The sequence below is a fragment of the Sphaeramia orbicularis genome, chromosome 11 (assembly GCF_902148855.1).
Source record: "Sphaeramia orbicularis chromosome 11, fSphaOr1.1, whole genome shotgun sequence".
Lineage (NCBI taxonomy): Eukaryota > Metazoa > Chordata > Actinopteri > Kurtiformes > Apogonidae > Sphaeramia > Sphaeramia orbicularis.
Genome location: NC_043967.1, coordinates 33,141,873 through 33,165,594, shown reverse-complemented (window position 1 = coordinate 33,165,594; position 23,722 = coordinate 33,141,873). Strand labels below are relative to the sequence as shown.

Below are 23,722 nucleotides of genomic sequence, written 5' to 3'. Positions count from 1 at the left end.
GTTAAATGTTAATGTATTGTATTGCTTGAGGTACAAAACAAACCCCTCTGAATTCACAATGTTCCGCTTAGTGAAAAGAGAACAGAACTGCGAGACCTTATCTTTTTGTTTCCATCTCTGTTTTTTTGTCCTACATTCGAACCAAAAAAAAAAAAAAGAACTATTCCTGTTGAGGGAAATGTGTTTGGTTAGCATGATATTCACACTGTGACAAGGCCATCCAGACAAGTCCCAGCTGCTCTGTGCAAGAGCTCAACACTGGCAGCTCTTTCACCTGTACAAAGGCTGACAACTAGAGGACGACCGATTTACTCAACCAATATTAGTCTTCATGTCATATTAAAATAATATGACAGCAAACCAAAATATACTGAAGCAAGAACCACCTTTATTTTAAGCAGATTTAGGCCTCAATAAACAGTAATTTACCATAACTGGCAAGGCATTTAAAAGTGTGAAATAAGGGGGGATATTCTGTCTCGCCAAGTTGAATGTTTGTGTTTCTGTATCAAATATGACTTTGTAAAGCTTAGCCTCATTTTATGACACTTGATGCCCTGTGATAAGTGTTTATTTATGTCCATATAAGCAACCGTATAGACAAAAGTGTAGAAAGTATGTGGCAAAATGAAAAGGTTTAAAAAAAAAAAAAAAGGCTGCCTCTAATTGTTTTTGATGTAAAATGTATTGATTTGGTGGACAGTAGAGATCTGATCTTACTAAAGCCATCGTTTAGCTCAGTATAAGCAGATATCTGTTAAATATCCACCTCTATCAACATAGCAAATACCATTATATTGATGATCATGTTATGGAATGATCACTGATTGCTTTGCCAGTTTGGGGGTTTTGGAGGTATTTAGGCCATATGATTTTGAGCCTGCATTTTAACATAAATCTGCTTATAGAATCGAATTAAATTGAAAATGACAGCAAACCAAAATATATTGAAGCAAGAACTACCTTTTTTTGTGTTTGAATTTGTTTATTGAATTTTCAAAATACAGAACAATGATAATACACAGAAGTATTCACACACAAAAACGAAAAAAAAAAAAAAAAAAAAAAAAGAAGGAAAATCCAACAAAACCTACTTAACCCTCCCAAACCCGTTGCTGTCACCAGATATCTGTATGCATATACAATATGGCACTGTAGAAATAAATAAAATTACATATCATAGAGCAGGGGTCTCAAACATGCGGCCCAGGGGCCAAATGCGGCCCGCCAAAGGTTCCAATCCTGCCCCTGGGATGTTTTTGCCAAGTGCAAAAATTCCACAGTCTTGAATTGAATTAAGAAAAAAAAAAAAAAAAAAAAAAATTAGCTTGAATTAAGTAAAAAATCTTGAATTAAACAAAAAAAAAAAATCTTCAATTAAGTAAAAAAAAAAATCTTCAATTAAGTACAAAAATCTTAAATTAAGCCTAAAAAAATTCTCAAATTTAGCAAAAAATTTTGAATTAAGGCAAAAAAAAAATAAAAATCATTAATTAAGTAAAAAAAAAATCTTGAATCAAGCCAAAAAAATCTTCAATTAAGTAAAAAATCTTCAGTTAGGCCAAAAAAAATCTTGAATTAAGCCAAAAAATATCTCAAATTTAGCAAAAATCTTGAATTAAGCCAAAAAAAAAAAAAAAAAATCTTTGATTAAGTAAAAAAAAAATCTTGAATTATGCCAAAAAAAAATCTTGAATTAGGTAAAAAAAAATCTTGAATTAAGCCAAAAAATCTCAAATTTAGCAAAAAATCTTGATTTTAACAAAAAACCCCTTCAATTAAGTAAAAAAATCTTTAATTAAGCCCAAAAAAAATCTTTAATTAAGTAAAAAAAAATCTTGAACTAAGACAAAAAAAATCACAAATTTAGCAAAAAATCTTGAATTAAGCAAAAAAAAAAAATCTTTGATTAAGTAAAAAAAAAAATCTTGAATTAAGCCAAAGAAATCTTCAATTAAGTAAAAAAAATCTTGAATTAAGCCAAAAAATCTCGAATTTAGCAAAAAAAATCTTGAATTAAACAAAAAAATCTTCAATTAAGTAAAAAAAATCTTGAATTAAGACAAAAAAATCTCAAATTTAGCAAAAAATCTTAAATTACCCCCCCCCAAAAAAATCTTCAATTAAGTAAAAAAATCTTGACTTAAGCCAAAAAAAAATCTAGAATCAACAACTTCAAATTTTTTTCATTGTTTTAATTCCAAAAATATTCATTAAAATATGAAAATATTTACATTTACAAGCTATCCTTAAACAACAAAATGTGAATAACCTTTTTTTTTGCACTAAAACAAAGACAAAAAATTGCAGTTGTCATTATTTATAGGTTATTATGTTATTATTTTACTGGTCCGGCCAAGTGGAGACCAAATCAGGCTGAATGTGGAACCGGAAAGAAAATGAGTTTGAGACCCCTGTCATAGAGTATCACATACAAACATATATCTGAACTTGTTAAGGGTCTTGTACATGTGTTGTAGGATAAGAAAGATATCCACACTTTATGAAACTTCTGCTCAGATCCAAAAAATGTATATGGGATTTTTTCGAGTTTACGATAGGAGATCACTTCTCTGACCCAATGTCCAACAGGAGGTGGGGCAGGTTCCTTCCACCTAGTAAGAATAAGGCGGTGTGCCAAAAGAGTACCAAAGGCAATCACCTTGTGCCACCTGCAGGTAGCTGTGGCCTTCCAGGAGTGATGCTAAACAGTGTGGTGAAAGGGTCAAGGGTGATAAAAAACCTTTATTTTAAGTAGATTTAGGCCTCAATAAACAGTAAATACCATATCATACCATAACTGGCATAGATGTGACTCACGATTACAGATCAGGTAAATGTATTGGGGTTTTATTCACATCATGTTTAATGATTTATTCTCACAAAATGTAATTTCACTATGAAATATCACACTTTATGTTAGACAGTGACATGAGTAAAAATGTTTTGGTTCAATCCAATTGAATTTCAATACACAGTCCCTTTATTACTTTAACATATATGACAAATGTCTTCTACAGGGGATCTGTCTGTCAAAATATTGAGTAGATAATCCGTTGTGATATAACATGGGATCATGGGAGTTTTCTCCATCATCTGAGACACATGACAAAAATCATGTTGACGGATGAGGTCATGTTTTAATGTGGCATTTACATTATGTTTAGTGAGTTTTAGAAAATATTGTCACTTCATGCTAGTGAAAAAACTGTGGCTGTGGAATAGAATAGAATAGAATAGCCTTTATTGTCATTGTGTATTCAATGAAATTAGGAGTGCTATACCCATCCGTGCAAACAATATGAATAAATAAAAAAACAATATGTCAGAAAATAAGAAATACAGCAAATATTAAATTACAAAAAACAAAAGAGTAAAATAAGAATAGTAGAATAAATTAAAAGTAGACATAAAATATGAATATTTACAATACTAATGATATTAACAGTGTGTATATCTATGAAAGTCTATAAAAAAAAATAGTGATGTAATGGGTGTCTGGAAGAAGCTGCTCTAGTTCAACATAGGGAATTTGCAGCCTTCCCCACATTTACCCATAATAAAGTTACCGTCTGTGTCCTTTTATGGCTCTGTTGGCTAACTTATACCTTTAAGTGCTACCACATAATTTCCACTACACTAAAACAGCAGCTCCTCAGCCAAGGCTGTTGAAGATATCAGTGTGTTGTGCCATGTTAGTGTCAGGTCATAGCTTTGAGTTGCTGTGTGGGAAGAACTATGTACATTTTAAGCCCAGTACATACTATGCGATTGTGGGCAGCTGTCCCAGATGAAAGATGAGAAAAGTTAGAGATATTTATGGTGAACAGTGATTCCACGTCTCCAGTCAGGAAGGTTCAGTAGCAGCTATTGTTCCGGTCTTGTAACCAAAGACGATATAGGACAAAATTCTCACAGTGTTCGAAATTTGCTATTATTTTTCTATCATCTACATAGCAACCAATCAGCACGCACCGTTAAATGACAAACTGATCAATGGCTAAAACTACTCATTTGAATCTTTCTTTCTGAAAATTGTCACAAGTTCCTCTCTTTTCTTGAGTGACAACCAGGTCCATGTTCTCCTCCTTCACCTCAACTTTGGATTTTATTTGTTTACTTATTTTTTACATACACATACAGTCATGGAAAAAATTCTTAGACCATCAAAAGTCATCAAAAACAATAGTTATGCAATCAAGTACTAACTCCTGTGTGTATCATGTAACTAAAACAGGCAGAAAAGAAAACATGGAATGTCTAAAAGCACTGTTTTTGTCACTATAATGCCATAGCTGTTGATGTAAGAATGGAAGTGATTTTGGTTATTATCAAGAAAACATGGAAAATGGATAGATATCAGCTCTGAAATTAAATTATTATGAGCTATTTTTGTTGTTATCATTATATTTGTCCAAACAAATGTACCTTTAGTTGTACCAGGCATTAAAATGAACAAGAAATTGAAGAAAACAAGGGTGGTCTAATAATTTTTCCACGACTGTAAATACTGGTATTATAAAAGTGTGATCATTATCTTAACTTTATTATTATTGTTTGGGTTTTTTTTTTCACAACACCTACAACATTGCTGGCTTTGACTTTTGTTGTAGCTTGAGACTCAGTAGATTTTGTCTCTTTGTATGTTGATATGTATTGATGTTTCAACAGTTTCTAACAACATTTTTGATTTTTTTTTTTTTTTTTTTTTTACCAATTACTATTGCTGGTAGTTAAATCTAAGTAAAACCACTGAGAAACTTGATTGACATTACTGCAAAACCTACTTTATGCTCATATGGGGTCTATTGTGGGCTTTAGCTATGAATATCAGATATTAAAAGCTTTTACAAAGGTACTAAATGGCTTTCATTATTATTTGCATAATTCCAGGCCATATTATTGCAACATTTAGACAATCAGCTCACTGATGAATTAATCACTGTGCCCACATTTTCCTCAATGCAAAACCACAATTACTGCACAGTTGGGTGTCTGCAGCCACCAGTGACTCACTTACTGTAGTGAGTTGAGTTTTTGTTTTCTCAATCTGTCTCAAGATCTTTTTATATTAGAGTTTGTAGTTTTCACTCTGTCTTTCTGAGCTCATCAGCTGTGACCACTATAATTTCTGACTATCTGACAGATGTTCTCTGAATTTTTCAGTCATCGTGACTTTATTTCCTAAACAGCAACAAAACACATAAATCCTATTTAGTCTTTAAACTACATTAAACACATTCACTCACCCACAAATATTAATGCTTCAAACTGAGGCTGTTTTGAGGCCTCGAGGTTTGCATTTTTTTTATCTTGGCCTTTTAGAACCATATTTGGAGAAAACTGTGGAAATGATTCACAATGGGGGAGCTAATACTAAACGTTAACTTGCAGACACAGTGAAAGCATATACTACATGAAACATTTTTGTGTAACAAAATCATCTGACCGAAGCTCTGAAAAGTCTGACTTGGCAGGCAAGTGAGCTGTCAATCAAAGTCAGAAACCCTTCTGTTAGGCCTCAGATCTTATTAATGGAGCAGGACTTTACAAAAGGACCACCGGTACACTTATTAATAGCATGAGTGAGACCTGAATGACTCCTTGAAAAAAAGTATTGATCTGATTTTTTTTGTGGCTAGCATCTGGTGAAGAGAATCTGTACAATTCCTTTGAAAAGCAGATGATAAATTAAGAACATTTACAATTTGAAATCATCAGATCATTCAGCGTTAGCTTTAGAGCTGAATATAGGTAATGATCTGAATGCTGTTTTTGGTTCTTAATTGAAGAGGATATCCTAAACATACACTGCAAAAAAGAGGTGTCTAAAAACAAAATAAAAACACTAAATCTGAGGAAAAAGGTACTCAAAACAAGTGAAATATCTGTCCATGCAGCAAGATAACATCAACTGACAAGATTTCTTGAATGAAGATGGTTAAATATAGAAATAAGCATGTCTACAGATGTTTGAACACTTAAAATAAGAAATTAACTCTTAAAACTAGGGCTGTGTATCGGCAAGAATCTGGCGATACGATACAAATCACAGTACTAGGATCACGATACGATATATCACGGTATATCATGATACTGTTAAAAAGGTAATTTTTTTGTTTGTTTCTTTTTTTAAATGATTATTTCCTTGAATAATTGAATTACAGCAGAAATCTGCACAAATACTAAATACATTTTTGTTTGATCTCAGCAGGATCTAATGTTATATCACAAAATGTTCCTGTGTTCAAACTGAAATTCTGTTTTACAGACATTACAGTTTAAGATCCTGTTCAAATGTTCATATTCTATTAGTTCAGAACTAACATCAGAACAGTATTTTAGTTCAGTCCCAACAAAGGAACTACCATCTTCCTCTTAGACAGTAAAAAGTGCTTTTAGGATGCTTCAAATAACCATTATTTAATAAGAGTGTTAAATAATAATGAATAAAATATAAACAAAAAAAGACAAAAAACAAAAATGAACCTCCACAATATCTGTATTAAATAAATACCTAAAAATATCAATACAGTACTTTTTCATATCGATACAGTATTGTGAAATGAAATATCGCAATATATTGCAGAACCGATATTTTCTTACACTTCCACTTAAAACAAGATAAATTATCTAACACTTCTATATCTAAGGTTTTTTTTTTAATCTTGGTAAAAACTGAATAATTTGCAGTGTAATGTAAGCACTTCTTTACTTTTTGGGGAATGTGAGTTCAGCATGTGAGGTGCAGAACAGAAATGTCAGCGCTTGGCTTCATGGTACCTTTCACGTTTGCAGTCCTGGTCACAAGGCCTCTCTGTTGCTGGGTGCAGGACAGACACCCTGGGCTCTCTTCCATTCCACTCTGAGCTTCCCCTTTTCACACCCGGCCAGTTGAGCGGCTGACCACCTGCCTTCATCTCAGCGGCTGGTATTCCCTCAATGCTCCACATGTCTGCAAGCTTTCAGCCTCCTGGGGGGAGGCGGTGGTGGTGGGGGGTAAACCCCATGGCATGAGCGAGCACAGAGTGATGTCAGAGTTGCCTGGACTCATTTCAGCCGGACCCCTGGCAGGAGCATGAACGCCGCTACGCTGTGGTGTGCGGACATTCTCCAGAGCTGCTCTTTAAACTGGATCCCTGAGCCTCACTTTTTTCCACCCCAGCGGGTCCTCACATTTTCCAGGGTTTTCTCTCCGAATGCAGCGGCAATAGCTCTCCACCTAAAGTGAAAAATGAGAACTGAATGGGGAAACTGTGTTTTAAAAATATGAAGTAACTCCCTTCCAGAGGTGGGAAGTGACTAAGTATATGTTACTGTACTTAAGTAGTGGTATCTGTTCAGTTTTTATTTTTCTGACATTTTATTTTTACTCCCTAAATTCTGTGCTTTTTACCTCTGACATTTTCAAAACAAGAGTATTACTTTAATGTACAGGTGTCAAACATGCGGCCCAGGGGCCAAAACCAACCCACCAAAGGTTCCGATTCGGCCCGCGGGATGAATTTGCAAAGTGCAAGTTAGGGCATCAAACTCAAAAATAATATCATAATAACTTATAAATAATGACAACACCAATTTTTTCTCTTTGATTTAGTGCAAAAAACATTAAATTATGAAAATATTTACATTTACAAACTATCCTTTAACAATAAAATGTGAATAACCTGAACAAATATGAACAACCTGAAATATCTAAAGAAAATTAAGTGCAATTTTAACAATATTCTGCCTGTTACTAAATGTTTGGTGCCTTTGTAGATCTGATCTGTAATGCACGTGTATGAATGATAAGTCGAGACGTAATATTGATAAAATTGTGCTTATATTTCTTAACAGTTCTTTTTTTTCAGGTTATTCACATCCTTTTTGTTTGGATAGTTTGTAAACATAAACATTAGCATAATTAAATGTCATTTTTTGCACTAAAACAATTTGATGTTGTCATTATTTATTGGCTATAATACTATTGTTTTACTGTTCTGGCCCACCTCAGATTAAATTGGGCTGAATATGGCCCCTGGAAGAAAATGAGGTTGACAGCCCTGCTTGAATGCATTTGAGACTAATTTTTATACGCATATGTGTTTTTGTCTTTTGTATTAATATAGTAAACCAACTGGATAAAAACTATGTCATTACATAATGAGATGTAAACATCTAGAATAAAGTTATGGTAAATACACAGTAAGAGGAAAACAATATCAAAAAGGTAAAAAGATGAAAGGAATGCAGCCTAAAAATACAAAATGATATTAAAGAATGAAAAATTATATAAAAGGTTTAACAAGACAAAAAGGTAAGTGGTAATATAATAAAATGGAACTGACATAAAGGAGGTGGCAAATACAGTCATGGAAAAAATTTTTAGACCATCAAAAGTCATCCAAAAAAAAAATGGTTAGCTATGTAATCAAGTACTAACTCCTGTGTGTATCATGTGACTAAAACAGACAGAAAAGAAAACATGGAATGCCTAAAAGCACTGTTTTTGTCAGTACAATGCCATAGATATTGATGTTAGAACTGAAGTGATTTTTGGTTATTATCAAGAAAACATGGAAAATGGATAGATATCAGCTCTAAAATTAAACTACTATGAGCTATTTTTGTTGTTTTCATTAAAAACTGTAAATGAGGCAATGATGAGACAAAAAGATTGAAAAAGAGGTCACAAGATGACAAAGGACATAACAAGATGAGAAACAGGGTAAATTACATGAAAAACATAAAAGACATAACATGACAAAAATGGTATTAGTGATGAAAAATAGCCTATATAGTTGTTGATTTTGAAACTTAATCCTTTTTGTAACCAAATAACAACAAATATAGATCAATGTTTTTTTTTCCTTTTTTTTTTTATCTTCAAGGAAAAGTTCATTATTACCTAACAAACCCAAATTGATGACCATTTGGAAAGCACCATGAAATGACCAACGGGTGTGTTTGCTGAAACAACTAACCTGAAACTGTTGTTCAGAAAATTGTCATCCCTTTTTGTTCCCCACCTTCTCCTCAACTTTGGATTTTTTTTTTGTTTGTTGTTGTTGTTGTTCATAATGAAAGGAGTGGTTTTTATCCAATTAGTTGAAATTGCGTAAAAGAGATTAAAGATTCCAATCAAATGCATTAAATCTAAAGTGATATTTCTGTTTTGAAAATGTCATGGGTTGAAAGTACAGATATTAGTGTTAACATTTAGGTGGTAGAATAAAAAATACAGAATGGATATTTATGTAAACTAAAAAAAATTGGGGTAAAAGATAAAACCAAACTGATGTAGAAAAAAATGTAAATAGATGATAAACACAATTCTGAAAGGGAGACTGGAAGACAGAAACAGGTTTTCTTTTGCTGACACTGAAAACTGGACTCAACTCAATAAGTGCATTTTTTCAGTACATTATTTGTTTGATTTTTTTTTTTTTTTTTTTCTTTCTTTTTTCAGAGGGGCAGTGCATATTCACAAACACAATATGTGTCAATATACAGGATTATATTTTTATAGCTAAGGCTAATTTCCATCTTTAGTCCCTACATAAAACAACATAGTTCACATAAAACAGTACAATCCAGTGGACTCGAATAGCATTTGAAGGGTCCGATCAAGCGAAAGTGAACATCAACATGAAAAAGTAAGTTTGCACACATCATTTATCAAGTGGGCTTATTTTTTTAGCTAAAGACCTGTATTTTATGGAACTGTTATCCTTTTTAAAATACCACTTGTAGAAAAAAAGCTACAACCGATTTTATTAATTGTACTTTTTACACCATAGCCATAGCTCAGACATAAAAATATAGCTCAAATTTGATGCTTAAAATAATCTGTGAACTGTTACAGAGAAATGACTTTATATTTGTAATTTACCTATATCAGTATGGACCACCACAAGTTGTAAATAATACTGTGTTAGTATTAAATACATTAAATAAAGCATTAGGATTATATCTGGCTTGCTTTAAAAAAAAAATAAGTCAACATTTAGGGTGATGCATACAATGGTAAAGTGTCGTCCACGTGTTACTATGGCAACCTGTCCACGTTACCACATTCTCATGCCAATAAAACTGAGACTTTTCAATATTTTACTCCACAATGTATTTTCAGCATAGTTGAACATAATATCTAAAAGATTTTGTCCAATTTGATATCAATTTCTGTTGAGAACCACATGTTTTGAATGTTTGTGTAAAGCTTAAAAAATTGATGCCCGTTTCAAGTCCACATGTTACCGAGCAGTAATTTGACATTTTTCACATAAAAATTTTATCTCCGCAAAATTTGTTATACATCATGTTAAAGTGCTTATAAATACCTACTCAAATATGTCTTTTCAATATTTTACTCCAAAATTTAGTTTAGTTTAGTTTAGTTTATTTCGAATATGCAACAAAACAAAGTAATCCTACTTAGTCTTTCCGAATGAAACAGATTATAAGAAAACAAAACAAACATGAAAAACAAAAACCTGTACATATACATGAAAACAAAGTATGACTTCATTCACACATTTCAAAAGGAGTGGGAGGAGGAAGTATAGGTTATTTAATCCCACCCCTTCTCCACAAAACAGTCTACTGTTTAGCTTCCTATCATCATAATATGAAAAATCAAGTCCCTTGGATCAGTTAACCTCATTTATCATCTTCACATACACACATTTTCAGCATAGTTGAATGTAATATCTAAAAGGTTTTGTCCTATTTGATATCAATTTCTGTTGAGAACCGCATGTTTTGAATGTTTGCGTAAAGCTTAAAAAACTGAGCAGTAATTTCCCATTTTTCACCTAAAATTTGTATCTCCCCAAATTTTGTTATCAGATAAAATTTACTTAAAGGGTCAAATGAGTGGCCATTTTTGTCAAAAAAAAAAAAAAAGTTGTAAAAAATGCATAGAACTGTGTTGAAATAATGCTAATACATCTGTGCACAGACTACTGATATTATTTGACAGTGGAAGCTATATTTTCAGAAATATTGGATTTTGAATAGCACGTGTATGTGAAAACTTTTGCTGGTGGACGGATGTGACATTACCCATGATACTCCTGTCAGTACCAGTACTTTATTAGGAATAAACTTATATACTTACTATTGCTAATTCTCCTCTTATTCATAAATGTTAGTATTGTGGATCTAAAACAATAACAGCTGACACAAAAACACAAAATGTGGCAGTGGACGGATGTGACATGGTTGTTACAGATCCCATCATACTGATGCTCGGCAGCCATGTCACCGTTTCCACAAATGATCCCTGTGCAAAAACTAGGATCGAAATTATGTATTGTATAGTTTATCATCATACTAAAGAGTAAATAACAATATAGAATTGTTATTTCTTGATAAAAATGCTTATTATTAGAAAACTGTTGATTTCAAAAGTGACGTGTGACATTCTTAATGTATGTATTGGCATAACATAAGCAGGATGGATCAGCACCATACTCCATATTGCAACCTGTAAAAATAAAACATGTGATATGTAGGATAGAATCTTGTAAAAAAAAATTGGGGAATCTAAAAGAATAGAATATTTGTTTTTCAGGTAAATTCAGTTCAAATATAACTTGGCTATTTGTGACATGAAAATATAGCATTAACTGTGATGAAATTGGACATTTTTGACCTGAAAACAGTTCATATGACCATCAACATGTTGCAACAGAACTGAAATCCTGTACATTGGCATAACTTGCATTTACCAACACAAAGTTCCTTTGGTGATTCACTTATATTGATTTCTTATGCACAAAGACATAAATAAGACCTCTAAGCAAATTTTAGCTGCTAAAAAATTGAGCAGTAATTTGACATTTTTCACCTAAAAATTCTATCTTCCCAAATTTTGTAATCCATAATGTTAAAATGCTTATAAATACCTACTCAAATATGGATAATACATGCATATAAGTTACTCTGCTTACATGACAAAGGCTGTTGAACACCAAATGTGTCCACGTGTTTCCGCTTGATCGGACCCTGAAGTTCAAATGGACCTGAAGTTGTACTGGATTAAATCAAGTGTGTACATGTGCCTCCTCCACCCCTCACTCTAGTCAAATTAAAACACTGACCGCTCACCCAGCCCCCTGCACCTTTCACCGCTTTGCCAGCTGTGCAGCCCCAGACCGCTTCCAAAAGCAACACCGGCTTACGTCAACTTCCAAATAAGGAGCAGCTACTTCACTCCTGACCTGATGGTGAGACACTAAATGGAAAAAAAAAAAAAAAGGCAGAGATATAGACAAGGAGAGCATGTCCCCTCCTCCTCCTCCTCCTCCTCCTCCTCCTCATTCATACACATAATATACTCCGCTACCTGTCTGTCAGCCCAGTGCACGTAGAGCCCAGACTCGATTACCCCTCTCTCCTCGGCGTCACTCTCATTCATCCTTTCTCTCTCTCCTTGCCTTCACCTCTCTCTGCTCTCCCTGTTTCCAGTCATTCACATTCGGAGCGGACAACAGCACCTGCTACCAGGTAAAAAAAAAAAAAGAGAAAAAAAAAACAACAAATGTCATTCATATCTTTTCTCATCTGTCGTGATTTTTCTTTTTTTTTCTTTCTTTCTTTCTTTATTCATTTTTATGTCTGTTAGGTGATGTAAGTGACGTGATGTGAGGGCTGGGGGATTTTCTCCATTCATGTCTTTGTTATTGCAAACGCTGCTACATCAATGAACCAGTGAGCGCTGAAGGAAGAAAAGCATCTGTGAAATCATACTCTGAGCTCAGAGACAATCTGAAATGAGTGAAATATTTTTTTTGCCGTTTTCAACATATGCAGACAGCTCAGCCTCTGCAGTCAGTGTGTTTGTGTGTGAATGAAGGAGAGGGAGAGTGTGTGCATATATTTGAGTGCTTCGTGGGCTGTGTATGTATTCAAGCTCACAGCTCAAACTGCGAGTGAATGAGCTCCCTGTGTTGTACATCCAAGCTCCCTATGCTTGGCATGTCCTCCTGCCCGTGGACTGGGGAGCACTCCTGAACTCTCCACACATATCCACATCCACACAGGAGTGGCTGTGTATGCTCTGACTCCCAGAGGGTTCTCCTCTCCTTTTTCTTTTTTTTTTTTTTTTCTTTTTCCCTGGAGAGCGCCGCTATCAGGCTGCTGATGAAGCTGCGTTTTTTTCTGACTCAACAGCATTGCTAATGCTCAGCTGACATCGTGATGAACATAAAACATTCAGAGTGCTGCTTGAGTCAGATGAGCTTTTGGGAATATTTTGGAGGGTAATTGTGAAATAAGTTACATTTAGCATGTTTTTACCTATATAATTGTAAATCTTCAGAAGAATGCTCTACTTATTTGGACGCTTTTGGACGTGATTATTTTTGTTTGGACCTGGATTTCATAAAGGTTTAAAGGTACTGTTTATAAGATTTCAGGGGATTTGGGAAGATGTAATTGTAGACATGGAATATAATGCTCTGAGTAGTGTATAATCATGCCAAAAATACAAAGCAGCATTTTTCTGTTACCATATAATGAGCCATTTTTATCTCCTCTCCACCATGTTACATTGTACTGTTTCTGGCTCAGAATGGACTTCCTCTTTTTTTCCTGTTTCTTAACAGGTGGCTCCAGTGTAGGTGCATCACTGTAATCTACTATGTTTGAGTGTGGAAAACACCGGCTCTGACTTGGGCCTTGTGTATTTTTGCAGACACTTTAGAAAGGGTGAGGGGTAGTATTCAGTTGGTTGCAATCTGCTCCTACTAGGTGTCAGTAAATAATACAAACTGGATTTTTACCTCCGCCAGGAAGTATTGTGATCACTTTGCTTTGTGTTTGTTTGTTTGCATGTTTGTTTGTTAACAACTTTATGGGAAAACTATTACATCCATCTTTACCAAATTTTACCCACAGATAGGCCTCGGCCCTGGGACAAACCCATTAAATTTTGGGCCAAGTAGGCCAAAGTTCAAGGCCACAGCAAGGTCACAAAATCTCAAATTTTCCTATCTCTCATCATTGAGCAATTTTCGAAAATTCATAAGAAATTCAAAACGACTCCGATTAGCCTCCAATTTGATACACCCGTAGCTTATCACAATATCTTGTATCTGGCACAAAATTGTCCACATCCACAGTGGAATGTGGACTCTGTGGACATTTCAATTTAACATTGAAAATCCCATTTACGACACATTTTTCATTATAACTCAACAAATATTGATTGGAATTTAATATAATTTGACATACACATGACTGGTACAAGCTTCAACTTTTTCTGCTGTATGGAACAACCTTGAAACTGTTCAATTTAAAAAGAAATAGTCGATCCACACATGCACACCGTTCGGGGTGCTTGGTGGAGGTTTGCGTTCTCAGAACACTTGTTAAGGTATAATTTAGTCTGACTCATATAAAGTAGTCTGTTGGATTAAGCCTGCCATTCATTCTATTATCTGTTTATTTCCCCTCACCACAGGAGACAACAACCTCTATGCTAATAACTTGAGATTTTGATTACAATTTCGATTGTACAATGAGGCAGGTATGCTCTGCTTGTTGTGCTGTTTTCTTTTGTGGGGATATAATACCATTTTAATACAGAGGCTCATATCTACATCTGTAAATGTTCCCCTGACACTCTTAGCAAAGGCACAGTTTCTACGTCCTACATACAATTGTGCTCAATTTATAGAATTGCGATTGGGTGGGATAATTTTTGCCCCTTTTCCACAGTGATATGGGTTTGGCGAGGTATTTCTCCAAATAAGTACGGAAATAGGTCTAACGCAACTTACCTCAGTTTATAGAATTTAGATTCAGTAGCTCCTTTAGTCAACAGTGAGGGGCACCATATTAGCAGAAAGTTGTTGCGTTGATGTCTGTGGTTCAAAGCCTGCCATCAGACGACTGAAGTCTCAAAGCTCTCTTCAAAGGTACCAGACTTCTTTGACTAAAACAATAAGGGATTTTGAGATTTTAAGATCATCTGACTTCCTCAAGCAAATAAAATGAAGAAAAAGAATGACATGCAAGAAGAATTTCAGTCATCCTGGAAAAAGAGTTTGAATTAGGTGGCTTCAAAGGAAGTTTGTAAAACTCTGTGTTGCAAAGTTTTTGACCATTTTGAGAACACAGAGGATATGTTACTGGATATTTTTTGTTCTTTGTGTGCAGCTACTTAGAAAAAAACGTAAGCATTTTTTTATTGCTAATCCCTGCAGTGGCAGACAGTAGGGGCACAACAATTCACGTCATACCGTTCGGTACACCCCCAGCGATTCAATACAAGCATGGATCGCGGTACGGCTCATTTGTTATTTTCAAATGACATTTCCAGATGACTCCCATTTATATCAGAGCTTTGCAAGACGACTGACTTACGGAATTCTACTGTCATTGGTTGGAGCTGGACGCAGAGCTGGCTGCACCCAGCCCGTTTGACTTCAACGGAACTTGGATCCAGTTCCGAGTAAGGGCTCATTTATGCTCTACGTTAAAAATACAGATGGATACTGTCCGTCCCCTGCGTATTCCATATGTAATTCTGTCCGTTTTTCAGAAACTTGCGGATCCATACCCGGACAGAGAATACAGAGCAGTATCACCAGGAACTGTGGAGGCAGTGTTGAGATTTGAACAGAATAATTTCCATAAATAGCGGAATTTTTCAATGAGTGACAGTGCGAGTGAAAAACTACCAACATATTTATGACAACTACCCTTGTCAATATCAACATTAATATCCACATTCGGAAAACCTCCTCTGTTGTCGCCATGTTTGCTATTGGCTTTCTTCTTGTCAAAAAACTTTACTCTTCTTCATGGTATTTGGCCAGTATGGTAATTAAGAGCTGCGCCCTCTGGTGAATTAATTGAGATACGCTCATTCTAGTGCACTGGAGCACAGAAGTATGAAGGCAGTGACGCATGACAACATTAGAAAGGGACAAACCTATTTTCGTACGTAAAGCGAACATCAATGAGCTTTAAGGCTCTCCATCAGCACCTAGTTATGTTTCAGCGCACAGCTGGGCTCTGCATCCGAACCATACCGTGAACTGTGACACAAGAACCAAAATACGTACAGAACTGTGGATAACCTGTACCATTGCATCCCTAGTAGACAGGCAACTTTTCTGTTATTTCAGATAAAACGGCTGTTTTTGTTTAGGGAATCTGTGGCTTTAAGGAGAGAAATACAAAGCTTGTTTAGCTCAGTTGTTAGCACAATTAGCAACACCATTTGGATTATTAGTACATATGTGAGTTTGGTTGCAGCTAAAGAACCAATCACAGCAATGTAACGGAACAACTAATCTCCTGTTAATCCACTTAGCACCAACCAAGGATGTAGTTTTTCTGCAAATACATCCATGACATAACCCACACAGTAACAGTGCTTCTTCTTCTTCTCTTGTTGGACTAAGTGAGACAGAGCAGAGTTTGGCTAGCAGATTCGCAGCTAACTGCTGTAGACATCTCTGTAATGCAATACAATGACATATTCACACAATCCCAGAACAGATATTTCTGCACAATCCTGCTTTAAAGTGTTTGTATAGTCTGCTTCTTGTAAGTTTTTCATGTAAAATATCACATTGGACCTTTACAATACTGTGCTGGTTTTATAGAGAAACGAATAAAAGAGGAGGAAATTGTAAATGTTGCAAAATATCTGTTTTTCATGGGCTATCCAGAGTTCTTTATCATCCCCATCCTTTTTTATACTAGTCCTCAAAGAATGGAGGAGTATCCATGTACTACAGTGAATTCAAGACTCCCAAAGTATTGATTTTCCTTTGTGGTGTGTACCGTTGTCTTTCCAAAAAGCTGTAGCTTCTAGGAGAGAGGCACCTTTTGCTGCCTCGCTCTCTCTTCCTCTCTCTGTAGTCTGTGAGGATGCTGGAAGATAAATTTAGCCCTCCAGCTCTCCTTCCATCTGCTACCACATGGTTTAGGGCCGTTACCATAGGAACCACCGCTGGGTGCCCATTAGTGTGAAAAGAGGAAATTGACAAGATTTTTAAAAAGCCATTTATACAATATTCTTTCTGTGCGTGTGAATAGATGCAGCATTTCCTATATTTGCACAAGTTTTTTTTTTTTTTTTTATGTAACCTAAGCTAAGCTGATGGAGGTATCCCAATAACTAAGGGTTTTTACTGGGGATTTGCACCTCTAATAGTTGAGTTGCAGTGCCAGAGCCCCATCTGCACATTAGAAATGCAACTGAATGCCTTCACTGATCTGTCCTATTTTAAATATAAAATGAACATTTGTAAATGACAGTATTATTAATTGTAGGATAGCTTGTTTAAACTCATAGCTTGTTTCAGCACTTTGGTTTTTGATATGCATGATGCACATTGCATAATAACTTTTATGAACTACCTAACAAACAGGCATTATTTGCTGCAAAGTGGAGATTTATGATCCTTAGAAGGATGTTCATGGTAAGGTCTTTAAAAATATGCACTGCATTCATTTTCAGTAGCAATGGCAAACAGCTGCCTGACTTCTCTAACATTGAGAATATTACACCTTGAAGTGTTTTTTTCTCGCACAGCCCTGCAAGGCTTCACCCAGAGAGAATCACAGAGGCTTGGAGCCAATGACAGGAAAACCAGAATGTGTGGAAAGAAGGAGTGAAGGGGGGGGGGGGAAACTGCCTGGTAGGTTCATTTCCAGTGAGAGGTGCAAATGAACAGTCCCGAGTTAACTCTGGAAGAAGTGCAAATGAGTACATGCATGATTTTATAGAGGCCTCCAAATTTATTCAACTGTCACCATCGTGATCTAAGACATTAGTAAAGGTAACTGTCCTCCCAAAGCTCTTAGTTCACATCATCTACCTGTCTGACCTACATTTTACATTTACTACTGTCACCGCAGAAGGCAGTGTTATGCCTGACATATCTAAATACTCCACAGCAAACTGAAATCTACCTACATACCCGGCATGTTTTTTGTGATAAAGAAATGTATTGTTAGTTAATGTTCATCCAATACTGGCATGTATACTGTTTCCACAAGTTATATCAAAGATGGCTATCAACATGTTATCAGTAATTTGGATATTATCCAGCAGATCTGCCGTCTTCCACCAGAATGTGGGTGTAGAAACCAGCTGGTCAGTGCGTGGGAAGCCATGTTTACTGTTTCAGTATGCTGGCACAAAAATTATTGGGAGTTTTCTTCAGTATCTCCACTGACTCACCTTGTGTATGCACCGAAAGCTAACAGAGATGCCTTGCCTCGATTTGGGGCGGCCTTTTAAAAATGTCTGTTATATCTAATCGAAGAGAGAATGTTGTGTGAAATCTCATCTTGAATTCTGTCTGATGAGCATCATGTTGAAAGAATTAAGGTCTGTTATCAGACAAAGCATGTTGGATATGCAGCACTAATTAGAGCATGCTGTGACACTCTGCCTGGTTCATTTGCTGTAATTAATTATGTAAAGAAGATGAAATAATTTCATAAAGAAGAAGATGCTGTAATGACAACATGGGACAAGTGAGAATTTACATCACCAAAGAGATTTGATTTTTCCCTCTGAATGTTTTAACACCTCCTCAACTGATGCTCTAGTATTTCCATTTGAAAACTCTTCATCATGCATAATTTTTTTTGTCTAGCAACAACATGATTTAACCTGTCTTATGTGAGGGGGTGGTGCTATCCTGTGCACATTAGGATCCAGTGTTTAATAGAAGTCACTGAAGATACTGACATTGTTATTGGATATATTGCCTGTTTTTTATTGTTGGCAGAATCAGTCTTACTTGCTGCTAGCCCATATATTTTTATACAAAATATTACATAAACTGCTGCGATTTATGGAAGTGTTCAGCAGCCCAGGAACTGTTAACGCTGATATTGTTATGACACATACTGTACTGTGATTATGTAACACATGAAATATAAATAACCCATATTTGGAAAGTGAGGGTCAGAGGGTTACTTGTGTTTCAGCGTTGAATTGTATGCCCTGCTTGGTGTAATGAGTATGTTTGTCTCCACAGATCTCATATGAAGAAAAAAGAAGAACAATAAATTCAACTGAATCAACTGAACATCTGAGTGTGGCAGCAAGACTGGAGCAGCATAGACAGCATCTGTGGATCTAACATCTGTTTCATGATGGGATACTTTAGGTCAGCATGGCAGAGGACTTCTTCAGCAGCCTGTGACATAATAGAGCTGACGTTTTTTATACCTCCGCTCTACGCCTGATGGCATCTTTGTATTTTCAAGCAGCCCCTTTTTAGTCAAACACGTGAAAATTATGACAGTCAGCTAAACTGGACATAATTTAAATAAGTTCACCTATATCAAAACCCATCATTCAGTTAATGATTTGGCTGAAACACAAACTCTGTAGCCTGGCACAGGCAGACGCTTCCCACGTGTCCACCTGAGGCTGTCCGTACATTTTATGGAGGCCTTGCATAGTCGCCTGACGACCGGGGAGCAGTCCGGAGGTCAAGAACATTGTCAACCAGAGTCTCCTCAGAGAGGCTTGCAGCCTAAGTCTCCCTCCCAGCAACACCAGCTACAGCAAACTGGCTCCCCAAAGCCTCATGACACCCAACAGCAACCCAGACAGTCCAGAAGACAGCATCCAGAACGAAAGCGTCTCAGGCCCCAGCGGCAGAGCATTGACTCAGATACACTGCTGGACCAGAAACATGAAGCAACAAAAGCAACCACAGTTTCTAGTTTGTCTCCAGGAACTCCACCTTCTACTGCATCTGGTCCCAACCAGCCTAAACCAGACACCCAGGAAGGTACCCCAAAACAGAAACGTGAGCGTAAACCTCAGAGACCAGGTAAATATGTCTGCACATACTGTGGCCGCGCATGTGCAAAGCCCAGTGTACTGCAGAAACATATTCGGTCCCACACAGGAGAAAGACCCTATCCTTGCGCCCCATGTGGTTTCTCCTTTAAGACCAAGAGTAACCTGTACAAACACCGCAAGTCACATACCCACAGGGTGAAGGCAGGTCTGGCACTTGGGGAGACAAGACCTTTAGAGGAGCAAATCACAGAGTCAGAAGATGAAACCAGACAGCTATCATCAGTTTCGTCTAACACAGAAAGACAGGGAGGTGTTACCTCTATCAAGAGTCATGAACCTGAGAAGGCCAAAGACTGCACAGGAGGGAATGATGACTCCTATGCAGTAAAAAAGAGACTGGCTATGCGGCTAAGTAGAGGAAAACATGGTCTTCGGGACTCAGCTGATGAAAAGGCATCCTCACTAATATTAGGGAGTAAAGGAAGTACAGAATCTGGATATTTCTCTTGCTCTGAAAGTACTGAACAATCACAGGACAGCCCAAACACAAGTGCCAAAAGCTATGCAGAGATCATCCTTGGAAAATATGGCCGCCTCGGACACCTGCAAAGGATGTCACGTCATTATAACCAGCAGTCCTCTGGTCAAGAGGATAAAAGCATCCCATTTACAGTGCCCAAGAAGCAGGTCATTGACCACATCACCAAACTGATCACAATCAATGAGGCAGTGGTGGACACCAGTAAAATTGACAGTGTAAAGCCAAGAAGATTTTCCTTGTCTAGAAAGAGCAGTTCAGAGTCTCAGAAGGGTTCATCTGTGAAAGAACATGTTCATAGCCCCAAACCAGGAGATCTTGGCTATAAAAACAGTGGCTCCATCACTATGGGAGTTCCATGTGAAAAATTTCATCATCAGTCCCTAAATGTGGAACAGTCCTCTAGCCAAACATCTTCTGCCCCTCTGCTGAGAAGTCACTCAATGCCCTGTGCACCCAGCTCATATGATGTCTCCAGTAGTAACTCTGGTAAATTCCGCCAAAGTCAGTCCTTTGATGAACGACAGCCCTCTGAAATGCAGGCATCCCGTCGTTACGGAATGCTCAGACGACAGCCAGCTATTGAAATCCCACTTGGTGCAGAGCTTACAAAAGAGGAACATGAGAGTGCTCATTCATTTTTCACTGACAGCATAACCACCGTGCCTGACCACAAGCAAAGTCAACCACAGCCATATGAGTGTGAGGCCTGTGGCACTGGTTGCCAAGACTGGGAAGGTTATAAGAAACACAAGCAAAGCCTGTGCTTAGTACATCGTCCCAGAAATGAAGTAGTAATTAGTCAGATGGAGTGCTCACAACTAATTAACCATGCAGCCAGATCAGGAGCTTTAGCAATGCGCAAGAGAAGGAAAGAGGAGAGTTTTGATTTTGATGACCCTGCTTCTCCTTCATTACCCTCTCCTTGCCTCTTGTCAGGGCAGTCCAAGGTTGAAAGCAATATGGGTTATGAGTGTCCTAGAAGACCAATGCAAACCTGTTCAGTGATTCAACATACAAGTTCATTTGAAAAGCAAGATTCTCTGTGTGAGAATCAGTGCAATGAGGCAACAAAACACTCCCCACCTCATGAAGAATATCAACATGTGCCTCAAAAACAACCACAACAGGCAACCAAACTCACTACCCGAAAGTTGGTTCGTCAACACAGTGTGCAGGTCCCAGAAATACTTGTAACAGAGGATTCAAACATGAGCACTGAAATCATGACGGAGCCAAATTCCACAGTGAAACAGTCAGAAAATCAGAAATCTGATGAATTTCAGTGGCCACAGAGAAGCTCTTCACTTGCCCAGCTCCCTATTGAAAAGCTTCCTCCTAAGAAGAAGCGGCTACGTCTGGCTGAGGCTGCCCAGTCCTCAGGAGAATCCAGCTTTGACTCTATATCCTTGCCACGTAGCCCAAGTCAGGACAGCAGTGCCTCCTATGCATCTAGTCGTTCCACATCTTTTGAAGAGTCCAATAGACCAGACATAGAGACAGCAACATCGACACCACTGAGGAGGTCAAGAGCTCCTCAGATGTTAACTGTTCCAGGGGTACATCAGCACAGAGAGATGAGGCGTTCCGCTTCTGAACAAGCACCTCATGACCCACAACCAAATGTCCTAATGGCAGAGACGCGCAGTAAGTCTTTTGACTATAGCTGCTTGTCCCCTGAGCGCACTGCAGTCGGCTGGAGAGAGAGAAGAAAATGTCTTTTATTGAGACATAGTGCTGTCAGAGATCCAGATGAAGAAGAAGAGGAGCAGCCTCCTTCATCAAACCATAGTCCTGAGCAAATGAGCTCCAGCCCCCAAACAAGCTCTAGCTCTGTGTACTGTGGTAAGCCCCCTAGTTCTCCTTTATGTGGTGAAACAGTTTTGCGAAATCCAGTGACATCGAAAGGCAAAGAGGTGTTCTCTCAGTGGAAACTTCAAAATATTCAGTTAATAGGAAGCACAGAACTCCCGCTTACTCATGTTCCTACTGATGATCCTTTAAAAGAAGAGGCCTTGGAGCCCCCACCCCAAGAACCCCAACCCTACTCCACACAGGGATTATCAGGGGCAGCCAGAGCTCATTATCTCCCCATGTCTACAGGACTGAAGCTAGAGATTCCTTCACGATATGATAATCATTCCGAAGTGAGAGTGAGTCAGTCCCACATCCAACACACTGTCCCTCATATTTCTTCCAGTGTGGGGTTACTGAGACCAGTCATGTCCCCAGCAGTAGCTGTACGACTCCAGGCAGACACCTTACCTCCAGCTTGTGCCATTTACACCACCCTATCTCAGTCCACCTCTCCCAGACCACAGGAGGCATTTGATGCTGTTCCACAAAATATCCCAACAGCTGAATACGGAAACTATAGAAGTGTAAGTCCAGACCTTCAGACATGGTCAGAAGAAGATCTGAGATTATCAGGATCAGGCGGCAACAAACGCATGCTTTCTCCTTCAAACAGTATAGAACTGTCACCTGAGTCCCAACAGCAGCAGAAACGGGTGAAAGAAGAAGAGGAGAGGGAGGTGGGGTGTGTTGAAAAGGCATCTGTAGACTCATGCAGACAGGAACTCAAACAGGAGACGGAGTTATGTCTACCCAGTGTATGTTCTTCAGTCACACATGTGGGACCTTCATTCCCCAGTCTGCTGTCGAGCACCTGTAACAGCTGGTGCTATTTGAACTACATTAAACCAAACCCTTCTGCCTTAGATGAACAGAAGCCCTCAGTGTATTCGTCATGGTCTACTAGTGGCTATGACCCCAACCCACCCGGCCTCTCTAGCAAGACGGCCCTCTCTCTGCTGCACTGTAAGCAGAGGCTCAGTCCATCCATCTACACCACGTCTCCCATGTCTGTCAAGGCGAATGAGTCAAAGGAGGAAGAGAACATCAAAAGACCAAGCTCCACTGAGGTAATTACAGCACTGAACGTTTGCCTGAAAAATGTATAGAGCTGTATGTAAAAACTAACACTTTAGGCGATTCATTATGAAGAGGCTCACCAAAGACTGAGAGGAAATGAAAAGCCATAAAGTGTGTCGATATCCCCTTGAGATGCCCACTAGAAATGCTATGTTATCATATTTGATCAAGGCTGAATAGAGAACTCTGATACTTTTTAGGCAGAAATCGAATTGTTAAGTGCTTACAGAGTACATAACTTGTTAGGTTACTAAATTTCAGGGCCTAAGTAAATCTGCTTGTTCCAAAATGCAACACTAATGGCATCATACACTGCATCCTACCAGTTTCAGGATGGCCTGAAAGTATTTTTACGCTTACACTATGCATAATAACGTAAAATATCTCAATATTGTGTTTTGTTGTGTTGCGTTGGTAAATCATCTGTGTAATCTTTGGTATGTCATGCAAGCTTAATCATTGTACTGAGACAA

General features: G+C 37.4%; 1 protein-coding gene across 2 annotated transcripts in view; it reads left to right on the top strand.

The window, feature by feature from the left end:
- Positions 1–23,722, top strand: part of LOC115428225 (transcription factor HIVEP2-like) — a 68,716-nt gene that overhangs the window by 32,353 nt on the left and 12,641 nt on the right. Inside the window, exons 1-2 of one of the 2 annotated variants that reach the window (XM_030147072.1) lie at positions 12,379–12,492; positions 18,999–23,239. In XM_030147072.1, coding sequence (XP_030002932.1) covers positions 19,412–23,239 — 3,828 coding nt within the window. In that variant the 5' untranslated portion in view covers positions 12,379–12,492; positions 18,999–19,411. Of the gene's footprint in view, positions 1–12,378; positions 12,493–18,998; positions 23,240–23,722 lie in introns of those variants that run through there. The other variant, XM_030147071.1, reaches the window with a different exon arrangement.